Here is a 17,507-nt window from a genome sequence, read left to right as displayed (position 1 = left end):
GCACCTATAGTTTTTGCAAATTCGCCTATCAGGCAGCGACCCGTTATAGCAGATATTAGGAGTGCTATCTGACGCCTTGAGAACACTAGCATATCTAGTGTGCGGTTTAAGTTTAAATGGGGCCATATTTGCTTCGTGTCGTTACAACCCTTGCAATTTTCCCATCGAATATTGGCCATCATAACAGCCTTCTCACGCAGTAAGAGCTTGCAGGTGGCCAGAGGCATACCAACAGATTCTAGTTCCCCTGGAATATGTAAGGTAGTTCCTAGCCTTGCTAACACATCTGCTTCACAGTTCCCCGGTATGTTCCTATGACCAGGCACCCATATTAGATGAATATTGTACTGCTCAGCCATCTCGTTGAGAGATTTGCGGCAGTCTATGGCCGTTTTTGAATTAAGGAACACAGAGTCCAAGGATTTTATTGCAGGTTGACTGTCTGAGTATATATTAATGCCAATATTTGTTGGAACATTACTTCTCAGCCAATTCACCACCTCTCTTATTGCCAATATTTCAGCCTGAAAAACACTACAGTGATTAGGTAATCTTTTCGCTATTCGATATTTCCAGATCTTTAGAATATACTCCGAACCCCACTTGTCCATTCAATTTGGAGCCATCAGTATAGAAATCTATATATCTTTTATTCCCCTGTGTACACCACGCCTCACTGTTGGGAATTAGAGTTTCAAACTTTTTGTCGAAAAGTGGTTTTGCCAGGGTGTAATCCACTACGTTAGGCACATCGGGCATTACTTTGAGGACCGAACTATGACCGTACATTTTTTCCGACCACAGCGATAGCTCGCGCAACCGCACAGCCGTTGTTGCAGCTGACTGTTTGGCCAAAATGTCTAAAGGCAATAGATGTAGCATGACATTAAGGGAGTCTGTTCCTGTCTTACTAAATGCGCCTGAGATGCATAAGCTTGCCATACGCTGAACTTTATCTAAACAAGTCGGTTTCTGAAGTGCCGGCCACCAGACTACAACACCATACAGCATTATAGGTCTAACTACTGCCGTGTATAGCCAATGCACAATTTTTGGTTTTAGTCCCCACTTTTTCCCTATTGCCTTTTTGCACGAGTACAAAGCTACCGTGGCTTTTCTCGTCCTCTCTTCAATACTAAGCCTAAAATTCAGCTTCCTGTCCAAAATAACGCCAAGGTATTTTGCACACTCACCAAAGGGAATTTCAGTACCCCCTAAGGAAATGGGTCTAACCGTGGGAGTTTTGCGGTCTTTGCAGTACATGACTAGTTCTGTCTTTGCTGGATTTACACCAAGACCATTATCTTTCGCCCATTTCTCAGTCATCCGGAGAGCTCTCTGTATAATATCTCTGATTGTGGATGGGAATTTTCCCCTGACTGCTAGCGCCACATCATCTGCGTATGTCACCACTTTTATCCTTTCTTTTTCTAGGGAAACCAGAAGGTTGTTTATAGCAACATTCCAAAGAAGAGGTGACAGAACTCCTCCTTGGGGAGTGCCTCTGTTTACATACCGTTGTATGTTTGCTTGCCCTAGTGTGGCTGAAATACGTCTCTTTATTAGAAGTTCGTCTAACAGCCTAAGTATACCTAGATCAACATTCAGAGTTGTCAGTCCATTTAATATCGAGCTCGGATGGACATTATTGAACGCCCCTTCTATGTCTAGAAACGCCACGATTGTGTATTCTTTGACAGATAGTGAGCTTTCAATAAAGCTGACTAGTTCATGCAATGCGGTCTCAGTAGACCTGCCCTTCGAGTATGCATGCTGTCGTTTCGAGAGCAAACTTGAATCCACGCTAGTTCTAAGATACATGTCTATCATCCTCTCCAGGGTCTTAAGTAGGAATGAGGATAAGCTGATTGGTCGGAAATCCTTCGCACTCGAGTGAGAGGCTTTTCCTGCTTTAGGTATGAAGACGACTTTTGTTTCCCTCCACTTTTCTGGAATATATGCTAAGTTTACACATCGTTTATATATCACCGTCAACCAGGGATAATTCTTTCAGCCACTGCTTGTAATTCCGCCGGAGTAATTCCATCAGGTCCGGGAGATTTGAATGGTCCAAAGCTATTTAAAGCCCATTTTATTCTAGATTCCGACACAATTTCCTCGATAGGAAATGACCGCTGAGCCTTTGTTATACCACCAGAACATGGTTCAACCGTCTGATTTCCAGGGAAGTGTGTGTCCAAAAGTACCTCCAACGTCTCCACACTGGACGTTGTCCAATTTCCCTCCGATGTTTTAATGAAACCTGGAGCGGTGTTAGTGGATGCTAGTACCTTCCGTAGTCTGGAAGCCTCTGACGTATTCTCAATACTGCTACAGTAATCATCCCAAGAGTGTTGTTGAGACCTTCTCAGTTCTCGTTTATATGCTCTCAGATTCATCCCAATCCTCCGGAGCTCTTGTGGACTTTGCTTTGTTAAAGAGCTTCCTGCAGGATTTCCTCATATTACTTAACTCCGTAGTCCACCATGGCGGCCGAGTTTTTCCCCTTGGCTTTCCTCTAGGGCAAGCAGCTTTCAGTGACATGTTGAAGGCCTTAGTAATCCGCTCCACTGCGTGTTCGATATCTTGCACAGTGCTCATATTTGACTCTGGCATTTCCGGTATCATCAAATTGAACGATTCCCTATACCTACTCCAATCAGCTTTCCTAACATTTGGCGGAAATATGGTCTTTGAAGTACGAACAGACAATCTGAAACTGATGTAGCGATGATCTGAGAAGCTATGTTCCCTCAAAACTTGCCACTCAGATATCTTATCATTCAGTTCCGGAGAGGTCAACGTGACGTCCAAAACCTCTTGTCTGTTCCTGGTGACGAAGGTTGGTGCATCTCCCTTATTGCAAACTACCAGGTTAGTACGCAAAATAAACTCTATTAGCGACTCTCCCCTTGCATTAGTGTCACTACTTCCCCAAATACTATGATGTGCATTTGCATCGCATCCCATAATGAGTTTTGTCTTTGTTTTTAGTGACTCCTCAACTAAGGTCTTAACGGCACAGGGTGGCATCTCCCTATCATGTCCCGTGTAGACCGAAGATACCCAATATTTGCATTTGGATATCTCTAGACTGGCTACGACAGTGTCTGCATTGCTCGATGAAGGAAGCAGAAACAAGTTTAGTTTGTTTTTAGCAATTATACATGCTCGATTTATATCGTTACCGGTATTATGCAAAAGTTTGAAACCCGGAGTGCTTAATTCACAGATCTTGTTCTTATATATGTATGGTTCTTGAATAAGAACTATATCTATGTCTCCTTTCATCAGGAGAACTTTTAATGCAGCACAAGCGGCCTTACAATGGTGAAGATTTATCTGGAGGAACCGTAGAACCATCCAAATTTTCAACCACCGTCACATCAGCCGCTTCAATTGAGTCATCAAGGGCTTCCTCTTCACAGATCTCGGTGACTCGCAACAATCCGCGGTTCAGCTTTGGTGAGGTTTGAGCCTGTAGAAACTTCCCGCATATGATTTGCCATAGTCTGCAGGTTTTATGTCTCCTTCGGCTTCGCTAGGAGATTTTTTCACTGCTGACTCTACCGGAGGCTTGTCCGTTCCGGAATCCTTTGGCTGATCGCTTTTGTATACCTTAATATGGATATCATGAAAGCCATAACTTACACGTCCTTGGGTCTGGGTTAGATGTGGCAGCGATTCAATGTTTAATATAAACACCGCATGTCGTCTTGGTCCATCCACCTCATCCAAACGACCAACCTTCCAATCGGCGTTTGGAAGATCTGGGTTACATTCTTTTAGTCTCTCTACTATTGACTCAGGATCAGGAGGGTTTGCCGGTATCCATGCATGTGCTCTAGGTTTAGCCGGTATGTCTTTTTTATCGACTAACTCCAAAGCGGCTCATTCCCAAACTTCACCAATTAGCATCAATGCAGCTTTAAAGCAATCCATAGACATCTGGTCCGCAAAAGCTATTAACTTATATCGTCCTTGATACCATCCAGCATCTTGCCGTCGAGGACTTGCTCCGGGAAACCTTTTTCGCACCTCTGAGTAGACACCAGACATCGCGTTCTCAATTTCCCCCCATTTTTGTCTTGGAATCATACCGTCCAATGCTCCTTTATTAATAATAGCCATCACAAGGCTGTCTTTTGCAACTGAGGCAAACGATCTTTGATCCCGTTTAGAGGATGGCAGCTCATCCGGTGATCGTTCCCTTTTTCCAGCTTCAAGAATTCCTTGAGCCCATTTTAAGGAATCGCTTTGCTTAGCCGACAACGTGCTTGGGTCGACTGATCCTAATTTCTTTAGGATAAACAAAGCATTTCTTCGTTCCTTGAATCTCTTTCGAGAGGGATTGCCTCCTTTTGATGTCGTCACCTTAGAAAAGGTTCGACTTGCCAAAGTGTCACCGCCAGTCGACCCGTCTACAGGTCGACTAATTGGGCCTGACTCTTGGTCGCTGCCCAAATTTATAACTTCAGTCGTTACCCGTCCACTGGGCCCTGAAGTTAGCAATCCAGTGGATGACTTTGAATTTCGCTGCATGGTGGTTTATTATTTCCACCACACGTGAAATTCGTAATAAGTACTTATTACGATGAAATACTCCGCTATTAGAAAACACGTCCGTTCAGTTCGACGGTTGAATAAAGATTCGAGTAAAGGTGAATCGTACAGACCGATATCCCTTCTCTCGCCAGTAGGCAAGACACCTGAGGCACTAATCCTCCCCAGCCTTGTGGAGAAGTTTTCAGCTGCCCGCCATCAACATGCTCAAGCCGTGTCATAGGACGGTCCTCGTGGCGCTTGACCTATCGAAAGCATTCGATACGGTCAACCATGCCACATTATTCGAGGACATCGAGAATACGTCCCTACCGTCAGGAACGGAACGTTGGGTTCTGAATTATATGTGTGGACGCCAGTCGTACGTGGAATTCAGGGACAAAAAGTCAAAACCCCGTAGAGTTAAACAGGGAGTTCCCCAGGGTGGGGTGATATCTCCGGCACTATTTAACCTCTGCCTGTCCTCGATTCCACACCCTCCTGACGGCGTCATGGCATCCCGGCACATTGTTAATGACATATGCGATCGTTTAAACGTCTACAGTGTTGATCTTACCAGTTATTTCACTGCTAGAAATCTGAGGATATCTGCCACCAAATCCTCAGCCACACTGTTTACTACATGGACGGCGGAAGTGCGTAGGCAGTTGAATGTTAGAGTCGATGGCGAAATAATTTCGACAGTAAACTACCCCAAGATACTCGGGGTAACATTCGACAACCTTTTCAGGTCATCTGCCCATGCCACTGCAATATGTAATAAGATCCGTGGTGGAAACAAGGTCCTCAAGTCACTTGCCGGCAGTACTTGGGTGCGGACAAAGAAACCTTGTTGACTACTTATAAGGCAATTGGCCGGTCAGTGGTAAACTATGCAGCTCCAGTGTGGACACCGCAGACCAGTGACACGCAGTGGAATAACATACAGACCTGCCAGATCGCTGCCTTAGAACTGCGACTGGGTGTCTCCGCAGCACACTCCTGGATCACCTTTATGTGGAGATAAAAGATCATCCCTGTGCGAAGACACAATTATATGTTGTCAAAGCAGTATATCCTGGGTTGTTATCGCAGTAATCATCCAAACCACCATCTCATGGATACACATCCACCACCCAGGAACGTAACAGGTTGGCTGATAAGTCCCCGGTCGAACAAAGAAAAAAATATTTTTTGTCAAAATTCGTTTTTATTATTCAGCATAGTTCCCCCTTCAAGAGCGATACAAGGATTATAACTACCTTCCAATTTTTTGATACCATTGTGGTAGTACTCCTTCGGCCTCAAAATAGGCCTCAGTTTCGGCGATCACCTCTTCATTGCAGCCAAATTTTTTCTCTGCGAGCATCCTTTTGAGGTCTGAGAACAAGAAAAAGTCGCTGGGGGCCAGATCTGGAGAATACGGTGGGTGAGGAAGCAATTCGCAGCCCAATTCATGAATTTTTGCCATCGTTCTCAATGACTTGTGGCACGGTGCGTTGTCTTGGTAGAACAACACTTTTTTCATCTTCATATGGGGCCGTTTTGCCGCGATTTCGACCTTCAAACGCTCCAATAACGCCTTATAATAGTCACTGTTGATGGTTTTTCCCTTCTCAAGATAATCGATAAAAATTATTCGATGCGCCAGCGGAATTTTGAGTCTTTTCACGCTTCGGAGACGGTTCACCGGTCGCTGTCCACTCAGCCGACTGTCGATTGGACTCAGGAGTGTAGTGATGGAGCCATGTTTCATCCATTGTCACATATCGACGGAAAAACTCGGGTGTATTACGAGTTAACAGCTGCAAACACCGCTCAGATTCATCAACACGAGCTTCCGCATATCCAAATATTGATGAATGATATGACCAACACGTTCCTTTGATATCTTTAAGGCCTCTGCTATCTCAATCAACTTCATTTTACGGTCATTCAAAATCATTTTGTAGATTTTTTTGATGTTTTCGTCGGTAACCACCTCTTTCGGGCGTCCACTGCGTTCACCGTCCTCCGTGCTCATTTCACCACGCTTGAATTTTGCATTCCAATCAATTATTGTTGATTTCCCTGGGACAGAGTCCGGAAACTCATTATCAAGCCAAGTTTTTGCTTCCACCGTATTTTTCCCCTCAGAAAACAGTTTTTTATCAAAACACGAAATTCCTTTCCATTTTTTCACAATAACAAAAGTTGCTTCACAAAAGACGCTCTATCTCACAAACTAATTGACTTACAGACAGGAATTTTGACACGAATCATTTGAAGGTTGGTACTATATAAAAATTATATGCATTTAATACTAGCGACGCCATCTATGTGTCAGACCGGGGACTTATCAGCCAACCTGTTAAGGGTTTATATACATCATCTAGAGCACGAGATCCAGCGTTACAAAAGAGAACCTCTAGATCAAGCAGCGTACCAGGCAGGTTTGAACAAGATTCATGAGGATGCTGTAGCTGAAGCGGTGAAAAGCTACAAGGTTAATCCTGTTCTCGGAGTCCGTCCACCGCCCATAGCACCGGAGGAAAGAGACCTCCCACCGCAGACTAGGGTAGTTTTAGCCCAATTAAGATCAGGCAAGTGCAGCCGCCTCAATTCCTACTTATCAGTGATTGATAGCAGCGTAGCTGACGTATGTCCAATTTGCAACCCTGCTAAACCAACCCGACGGCCAGAAGCTGAAGTACCAGAGCGTATAACATAAAAATGGATGAAATCACAATAAACTATTACAATAACAACCAAGAATTTCGAGTTGGTAAAGCAATAACCGCGGAATTGTTTAGAGACCATTTCCCGTAGAGTTAAACAGGGAGTTCCCCAGGGTGGGGTGATATCTCCGGCACTATTTAACCTCTGCCTGTCCTCGATTCCACACCCTCCTGACGGCGTCATGGCATCCCGGCACATTGTTAATGACATATGCGATCGTTTAAACGTCTACAGTGTTGATCTTACCAGTTATTTCACTGCTAGAAATCTGAGGATATCTGCCACCAAATCCTCAGCCACACTGTTTACTACATGGACGGCGGAAGTGCGTAGGCAGTTGAATGTTAGAGTCGATGGCGAAATAATTTCGACAGTAAACTACCCCAAGATACTCGGGGTAACATTCGACAACCTTTTCAGGTCATCTGCCCATGCCACTGCAATATGTAATAAGATCCGTGGTGGAAACAAGGTCCTCAAGTCACTTGCCGGCAGTACTTGGGTGCGGACAAAGAAACCTTGTTGACTACTTATAAGGCAATTGGCCGGTCAGTGGTAAACTATGCAGCTCCAGTGTGGACACCGCAGACCAGTGACACGCAGTGGAATAACATACAGACCTGCCAGATCGCTGCCCTTAGAACTGCGACTGGGTGTCTCCGCAGCACACTCCTGGATCACCTTTATGTGGAGATAAAAGATCATCCCTGTGCGAAGACACAATTATATGTTGTCAAAGCAGTATATCCTGGGTTGTTATCGCAGTAATCATCCAAACCACCATCTCATGGATACACATCCACCACCCAGGAACGTAACAGGTTGGCTGATAAGTCCCCGGTCGAACAAAGAAAAAAATATTTTTTGTCAAAATTCGTTTTTATTATTCAGCATAGTTCCCCCTTCAAGAGCGATACAAGGATTATAACTACCTTCCAATTTTTTGATACCATTGTGGTAGTACTCCTTCGGCCTCAAAATAGGCCTCAGTTTCGGCGATCACCTCTTCATTGCAGCCAAATTTTTTCTCTGCGAGCATCCTTTTGAGGTCTGAGAACAAGAAAAAGTCGCTGGGGGCCAGATCTGGAGAATACGGTGGGTGAGGAAGCAATTCGCAGCCCAATTCATGAATTTTTGCCATCGTTCTCAATGACTTGTGGCACGGTGCGTTGTCTTGGTAGAACAACACTTTTTTCATCTTCATATGGGGCCGTTTTGCCGCGATTTCGACCTTCAAACGCTCCAATAACGCCTTATAATAGTCACTGTTGATGGTTTTTCCCTTCTCAAGATAATCGATAAAAATTATTCGATGCGCCAGCGGAATTTTGAGTCTTTTCACGCTTCGGAGACGGTTCACCGGTCGCTGTCCACTCAGCCGACTGTCGATTGGACTCAGGAGTGTAGTGATGGAGCCATGTTTCATCCATTGTCACATATCGACGGAAAAACTCGGGTGTATTACGAGTTAACAGCTGCAAACACCGCTCAGATTCATCAACACGAGCTTCCGCATATCCAAATATTGATGAATGATATGACCAACACGTTCCTTTGATATCTTTAAGGCCTCTGCTATCTCAATCAACTTAATTTTACGGTCATTCAAAATCATTTTGTAGATTTTTTTGATGTTTTCGTCGGTAACCACCTCTTTCGGGCGTCCACTGCGTTCACCGTCCTCCGTGCTCATTTCACCACGCTTGAATTTTGCATACCAATCAATTATTGTTGATTTCCCTGGGACAGAGTCCGGAAACTCATTATCAAGCCAAGTTTTTGCTTCCACCGTATTTTTCCCCTCAGAAAACAGTTTTTTATCAAAACACGAAATTCCTTTCCATTTTTTCACAATAACAAAAGTTGCTTCACAAAAGACGCTCTATCTCACAAACTAATTGACTTACAGACAGGAATTTTGACACGAATCATTTGAAGGTTGGTACTATATAAAAATTATATGCATTTAATACTAGCGACGCCATCTATGTGTCAGACCGGGGACTTATCAGCCAACCTGTTAAGGGTTTATATACATCATCTAGAGCACGAGATCCAGCGTTACAAAAGAGAACCTCTAGATCAAGCAGCGTACCAGGCAGGTTTGAACAAGATTCATGAGGATGCTGTAGCTGAAGCGGTGAAAAGCTACAAGGTTAATCCTGTTCTCGGAGTCCGTCCACCGCCCATAGCACCGGAGGAAAGAGACCTCCCACCGCAGACTAGGGTAGTTTTAGCCCAATTAAGATCAGGCAAGTGCAGCCGCCTCAATTCCTACTTATCAGTGATTGATAGCAGCGTAGCTGACGTATGTCCAATTTGCAACCCTGCTAAACCAACCCGACGGCCAGAAGCTGAAGTACCAGAGCGTATAACATAAAAATGGATGAAATCACAATAAACTATTACAATAACAACCAAGAATTTCGAGTTGGTAAAGCAATAACCGCGGAATTGTTTAGAGACCATTTCTTTAAATTGTAAACCCCTGCAATAGCTTCCTCAGATTTTCATTATGCCCCGGTTATGAACCATAACTAGAAGAAATCAAAGACATGCATTCAAAAGGACAAGGACAAGCTGTCAAAAGTCAAGCTCAATAAAGCCCCTGGAGAGGATAGAATACCTTATAAATTTTATATAAACGCTACAGATAAGTTTTTACTACAACCATCCAAGGTATATACGAGTGCATATAGAAGGAATTATGTAGAGGAATCTATGGTAATGACAACAATATTTCCAATTCATAAAAAGGGAAATATCGATATCGATACAGGACGATATCTTTTATGAATGCTGCAGCCAAAATCTTCATGGGAATATTGAACAATAGACTAATCAACTGGGTGGAGGAAAATAAGAGTTATGGTGGAATACCAGGTGGGGTTCAGAAAATTCTATTCAACGGTAGACAATATATATATAATTTGACTACCATAGCAGCTATAAAACTAGCAGAGAAGAAACAAATACAGGCATTTTTTGTCGATTTCAGAGCATTCGCATTCGACAAAGTATCGAGGAAAGCACTTATATACAAACTCTACTCATTGGGTATCTCATATAAATTTGTCAGAATGATAGAAATCATATATCAATACACAAGATCAAAACATGATCTTAAAACTTGAGGAATACTGTACAATGTGGAACATGGAAGTCAATACCGACAAATCCAAAATTATGATTTTCAGATATGGGGGACGACTATCAAACCACGAAAAGTGGTATTTCATTGGACAGGAAATTGAAATTGTAAAATCATACGTATACCTCGGAGTGGTACTCACGCCAAGGCTAAGCTTTCAGAGTCACGTTGATAACCGAACTAACCAGTCAAAAAGCGCAATAAACTCCACATGGAAGAAGTTTTTAAAAATAGATAGTATTGATTTGAAATGGGAAATCTACCTGCAGATCAATTCAAGCATATTCTGCACAGGTCTGGGGTTATACACATTCCGAGGAAGTCGATAAACTGCAGCGATTTTTCATAAAACGTGAGCTTAAACTCCCAGAAAATACACCAAACTATGTTATAGATCTTGTAACAAATATTGAAGATGCTCACATGTATACACTTCAACTCCATTTTCAATACATTTACAGAACATTCTTTGAATACAAGGCAGATAGAATACCGAATTTCTTCAGTAAAATCCTTATGCAGAAGAATTTGTCATGGGCAAAAACGATGAATAACTGTTAACATTTTCATAAATAAAGAATACTACTACTAAGTTTTTCGGTTATCTTGCTTTTTAATACCACATATTTCGGTTGTTGAGGTTTGGTACGGTTGGAAAATAACTTTTTTGTTTGGAGCACTTAAAGTGGGATTATAGCGATTGTTATTTAGAGTTGGGTAGTTCGCGAACGCACTAGTTCAATTGAACGGATCACTGAAATGAACGGACTGAACTTGTTCACATCAATCGTTCTTTTTCGCTCACCCTGTCAGTTCAGCTAATTATGCAGTTTGTTCGCTCAGTTATTTTCTCTTTCCTTGGCATTGTTATAGTTTTCAGTCTGTAAACTCATATCGCTTTTTTGCATATAACATATTCGGCATTATTTTCGTATGTATTTTTGTGGGATGAATAAAACAACACAAAGCTAATACTTGTAATTTATTATGAACTTGAAATGAACCACTCACTGACCGACAATGAACTGGCGAACTAACTGACCGAACTAGTTCATTGATCGAAAAAGAGCTGAAGTGAGCGATCATTTCATTGAACTATAATGTCCATCTTTATTGTTATTTAGATTGATCCGGTTGTTGTTCCGTTTGTGTTTCCGTGATGGATTAGTGATTAATAATTCCCTCCAGAGGAGGAGGCCATGGTAGGAAACGATCAGATAAGCTGTTAAAATTTAATTTAAACCGGCAAGAATAATAAATAAAACTTTGCAACTTAGAATTAAGCAAATAATGAGAGCGAAATTTGATTAACAATGGGAGAGAGTAAAAAAAGAGTAAAAAGTTGAATGTAAAAATTAGTTATTCGGGAAAATATCACAAAATGTTTTAACCTTATGAAGAAATGCAAATTTTAGTGCAACGGCTGTTGAAATGGTGGACATCCGTCCTATGACAGTTCATATTACAGTCATCGCTTCTTCGCGAATTTTGCACCACTGCGAGACCTAAAAACTTTTTCACTAGTTTTTTTTTTGGCGACGCTTTGTTGCAGAACTATTAATATATTCATTTATGAAAGAATAGTTTTAATATCAATTACTATTTATTTAATTAAATTGACTAAAAATTAAACTAAACTAAATAATAAAGGAGCTTTAGTTATTAAGCTAAACATAAATTTAGGAACTCAAATCATAAGTTCAAATACAGCTATATTTCATAAATATCAGACTTCAAGCATTCACTTACAATAAAGAAACTAACTTCCAATTTAGAAGACAATGTTAAGAAATAAAACTATATATTGCCATCGGCAACTGCTACCACACCCCAAGTAATTCGATTGTGCATGAATGTTTTTAGCGCAATTTTGTGTATTTACTTGCTTAATTTTATATAAAAACAAAGGAAAATCGTAAATAGTTCTTCAAATTCTGGGGGGGGTCTAAGCACCTTCCCAAGAGAGCTTTCTTTAATGAGCTTTCTTCGATGGTTAACGCTATTGTACATAATTAATTACCTGTATATTTGTGAATACTCGAAAAATATGAAGCTCAACGTCTGGTGCTATGCCAAGACATCCTTGCGATGAGGCTATTACACCGGCAACAAAAGTACCATGCTTAACTCCATCATCAAGCGATTTTTCGTTGGTCCAATTTGTTCTCTCCTTCACATTGCGAAAATGAGGATGGTGCCTTGGCAAGCCAGTATCAAAAACAGCTACAGAAATGCCTTTTCCTGTTATTCCACGGCTCCACAAAGTGTGCACTTCCAGCAAATCTGTAATGTGCCTGCTCGGTAAATATCCAAGTAAATTTCGCCTATCCGACATATGTGAATCAATTGTGTCGTTTGTGTTCTCATAAATATTTAATTTTCTGAATATTTCTGACTGGATATTAATGCTTTTAATTGCGGGATGTTGTAGCAATAAGTCTTCGACCGGCAATTGGCATATCAGGAGTTCAAAATCACTTGGGTGCAAATCTGATAAATCTGACCTAGGACCAAAGGTCCACGATGTAATCTGATAGAAAGAAACGTTCATTTAGTTTAAAACACGTATAAGTTTCTACTGGTAAATACATTTTTTCCACTTAAAGCCGCATGAATATATTTTCTTCTCGTGCGCTTCCAATAGTAGTCATTAAATCGAACGATGTATTCGTTTGGAACATTTTTAATCGTAACTCCAACATTTAAATAAGTTTTGTCCGCAAAAACCACCCAATTCCAATTTGGATTCCATAGAATCCACAGAATCCCAATGACGATCATCGATTCTTGTAGAAATCCTTCGTGAAGGCACAAATAACAGCGTTGCCACTCTCCCAGAATTGATACTCTGCTGACAATTACCCTAAATACAGCCGTCACATCATCAACGTAAAGTCATCGCTATGTCGTGTCCATATGTAAACCCGCTTTACGGTTTAACCGGTACAGTGGGCCATGGTGACAAAATGTTAAACGCAAATTGATGGTAACTTTCCCGGATAACTCTGCTTCGGTGAGTAGCCTATCTACAATGGAGCTAATGAGAATGATAAGAGTCTATGTCCAAATTATTAGATGAGAAGTTAGTTAATCTGCCCAAAAAAGCGGATATAACCCTGCCATCATTTCAAAGTTCCATTTCATCCTCATCGCTACCACAGACTCGTAAATGTCACCACAACCATCGCGAACTGTGATGGGGGAAGCATATCAAAAAGTACAAAATGTACATGAAAGTATTTTGCCATCACTACTGTTAGAAGAGCCATTTTATTTTTTGTGAAACGCCAAGCGCAACCAGCTTGTTACATTTTATTTAAATAAAAACGAAAATAAAGTTCTGAAAACATAGATATTACGCTTAAAATTGTGAAAGGTATATGGTGAACAATTTTCGACTTTCCAAATAGAATAAACCCTGCCAGCATTTCAAAGTTCCATTTCATCCTCATCGCTACCACAGACTCGTAAATGTCACCACAACCATCGCGAACTGTGATGGGGGAAGCATATCAAAAAGTACAAAATGTACATGAAAGTATTTTGCCATCACTACTGCTAGAAGAGCCATTTTATTTTTTGTGAAACACCAAGCGCAACCAGCTTGTTATATTTTATTTATATAAAAACGAAAATAAAGTTCTGAAAACATAGATATTACGCTTAAAATTGTGAAAGGTATATGGTGAACAATTTTCGACTTTCCAAATAGAATAAAGTGATCGTTTTTCAAATATTTTTCCAGGCACGCTGTCTCCATCGAAAATAAACAAACTGGCTGAAAGACGCTGCAATATGTAACTTGCTACTTAAAGCTCAACATCATTATTTTATTAATGCAAAAAATTATGTTAAATATGATGAGATAAACCGAAAAATGTTATATTTATAAGAAATTATAAATGGTTAATCAAATCAATAAATATCTACACAATCGTGTTTTACTTGACCACAATGATTCTTCTACAATTACTTTAAAATGCACTTTTTCTGATAGTTTGCAGGGGTTTTTATTGGCGTCCTTCGAAATTGATCTAAATAGTCACCTAATAATTGCACTGATGAGAAACTTTTTCGTAGTAACTTGGCATGGTACAACTTCTCAATAGTGACGGCGCTTTTCCGACGAGTTTTTGATGTCGTATATGATTGTTTTCGACGTAGTGGGGATTCTCAGAAGCGCCCCCAAATTCAAAAAATGTTGGCAGGGTCGTGGTTCAAACAAAAAGTCGATTACTAAATACTAATGGTGAAGAAATTTCTATAAATTATACTAGATAAAATTTCTATAAATTATACAGCATCCAAATTTCCAATTATATTATTGTTACGTTTTTATATTTAGGCGTTTTTAATTACCCGACAATTAAAACACAGTTCTTTTAAATAACGACAATCTACAATTTATTTACTATGACTTCACACTTTACAATTCGTTCACACTGAAGTTATTCGTTTGACGCTTTAATTAAGACTGACTCGTTAGCAGCATGCGAACGCTTTTATATATGACGGTGTGGCAATACGAGAACATTCTGGTAGCACTTCAATATTCTGGCAACGCCAGAACATTCTTAGACAATGCTAGAAGGATCTACGACCATTAAGTTGTTTACCTGGTGGCTGCCAAACACATACACACTCACATAGATATATGCTCGCATTACTACAACAACAACAATAATGACAATAGACAATGAGATGAAATGAGAATGCAGAATAACAAAGCAAAGGGGTTGCTATTCTATGAGAGAGTAAGAACTAACATTTCGGTAAGCAAACAAAAGAACATAAAAGAAATTCAGGAAAATACTAGAAAATGAATAGATGATTCCAAGTGATAGCGAAATTTTATCGTTACAATTTGAAATTTTAAATTAACGGAAACTAATTTAAATAAACTTATATCTATAATTATCAAATTCGTAACACTGCCTCCCGCTTAAGCCTGTTCGTCCCGAACAGGCACAGAACCTGTTCCGTAAGGAGCCAATCGTTCCAGATGTACAACTTTCATCTTTGATCTAGGGCTGTCGTCCTTCTGAATCCGGTATACAACATCATTGATCTTCTTGATGACTTTGTATGGGCCTTCCCACTGTGTTTGCAGTTTAGGACACAATCCTTTCTTTCGTTGCGGGTTAAATAGCAGAACCAATTCTTCTTCTTGGAAGCCCTCAGTATTTACAGCACGATCGTATCTCGCCTTCATTCTGTTGCTGACCATTTTTATTTTGTTGCGCACTGATTCGTGAACTTCACCGAAAGTGTTTGGGATGTCGTTTCTGTTTTCTTCCATGGCAAGCTCATTAGGTTTAGCGCCGAATATAAGATCTCCAGGCAACTTCAACTCAGTTCCGAATAGAACATTGGCCGGTGTTCGAGAGGTGGAATCATGAATGGCAGATCTATACGACAGCAAAAACTTTGGTATATACTCGTCCCAGTCCCTCTGGCCGTTGTCCACTACTTTTCGAAGATGTTCCTCCAGAGTGCGATTAAACCTTTCTACCATGCCATCGGATTGTGGATGTAATGGCGTAGTCCTCGTTTTCTTGATACCAAGGGATTCACACATCTCTTTGAATATGGCCGATTCAAAATTTCTTCCCTGGTCTGAGTGAATCTCGGACGGCACACCGTAGCGACATATCCAGTTTTTGTTGACCACATCCACAATCGTTTTTGCCTCTTGGTTTGGAATTGCATACACCTCCGGCCATTTGCTGAAGTAATCCATGACCACAAGGACATAACGGTTTCCAGAATCACTTACTGGGAAAGGGCCTGCCACGTCCATTGCTATTCTTTCAAACGGGGCTCCTGGTCTATATTCTTGCATAGGACCTCGACTTCTCCTTGTTGGACCTTTCGCCTTCATGCACTTCTCGCAATTGGCTACCCATTCAGCAATTGATTTCTGGCATCCAACCCAGTAGAATCGTTGCTTCACTTTCTCGGCGGTTTTGGTTATTCCCAGATGACCTCCACTGGGACCATTATGGAACTCCGCCAAAACGTCTCTTATTTTGGAATCTGGAACGATGATCAAATTTCGGCTGCTCTTGCCATCTTCGCTTTCCCATTTACGTTGCAGGGATCCATTGACTAGAACTAAACTATCCCATTGAGCCCAGTATGATTTCATAAGTGGACTTTCGGCTGCTATGTCTTTCTTACTGGGCTTCTTGTTCTCTTCCTTTGCCGAAATAATTTTGTTCAAAATGGGATCTTTACGCTGTTCTGTTGGCCAGTCCACTCCAGATTCGATGTGTAACAGCCGAATATCAACAATCTCCTCCTTATGTTCAGCTTTCGAGCAGTGCTTGCATTCTATTCTGCAAGGTCGACGTGACAAAGCGTCAGCGTTACCGTGTTTTCCACCTTTTCTATGCTCGATACTGAAATCATAGCTTTGGAGCCTCTCGATCCAACGTGCCAGTTGAGCTTCCGGATTCTTGAATTGGAGCAACCATCGTAGAGCTGAGTGATCAGTCCTGAGCAAGAAGTGTTGTCCATACAAATATTTATGATAATGTTTTACACCCTCTATGACGGCTAGCAGCTCTCGTCGCGTTACACAGTAGTTCTTTTCGGGCTTGGACAACGTTCGGCTGAAATATCCGATGACCTTCTCCTTGCCGTCTATCTGTTGGGATAGCACACCTCCAATACCATGCGCGCTAGCATCTGTATCCAAAACAAATTTTTCGCCCGGAATAGGATACGCTAGAACAGGAGCTGAACATAAAAGTTCTTTTAAATGTTGGAATGAATCCTCCTGTTCGTCGCTCCACTGGAACTTCTGACCTTTTCGCGTCAATTTATGGAGACTAGCGGCGATGCTGGCGAAGTTTGGGACGAATCGTCGGTAATATGTACATAACCCAAGGAAACTTCTTAATTCGTGGAGATTTCGAGGTCGTGGCCAATCTCTGACAGCTTGGATTTTGTCTTCATCGGTGGATATGCCCTCTGCAGTCACATGATGACCCAGGTATTTAACTTCCCGCTGGAAAAGGGAGCATTTCTTTGCGTTAAGGCGTAGACCAGCGGCTGACAATTGCTGGATAACGTCTTTCAAGTTCTTAAGGTG

The 17,507-nt window shown here is 41.3% G+C and overlaps 1 protein-coding gene across 3 annotated transcripts in view; it reads right to left on the bottom strand.

Moving 5' to 3' along the window:
- The window catches only part of S1P (membrane-bound transcription factor site-1 protease), a 198,836-nt gene extending 185,579 nt beyond the window's left edge, over positions 1 to 13,257 (bottom strand). For all 3 annotated transcript variants that reach the window (XM_075307576.1, XM_075307577.1, XM_075307578.1), the window contains exons 1-2: positions 13,001 to 13,257; positions 12,432 to 12,941 (exon numbers count right to left, since the gene is read on the bottom strand). In XM_075307576.1, the coding sequence (XP_075163691.1) occupies positions 12,432 to 12,941; positions 13,001 to 13,192 (702 nt within the window). In that variant the 5' untranslated portion in view covers positions 13,193 to 13,257. The remainder of the gene's footprint in view (positions 1 to 12,431; positions 12,942 to 13,000) is intronic.
- Positions 13,258 to 17,507: the final 4,250 nt, after the last annotated feature.

The sequence above is a fragment of the Haematobia irritans genome, chromosome 4, assembly GCF_050003625.1.
Source record: "Haematobia irritans isolate KBUSLIRL chromosome 4, ASM5000362v1, whole genome shotgun sequence".
Classification (NCBI taxonomy): Eukaryota; Metazoa; Arthropoda; class Insecta; order Diptera; family Muscidae; genus Haematobia; species Haematobia irritans.
Note: the sequence above shows the minus strand (reverse complement) of the source record. Positions and strands in the feature narration are given on the sequence as shown.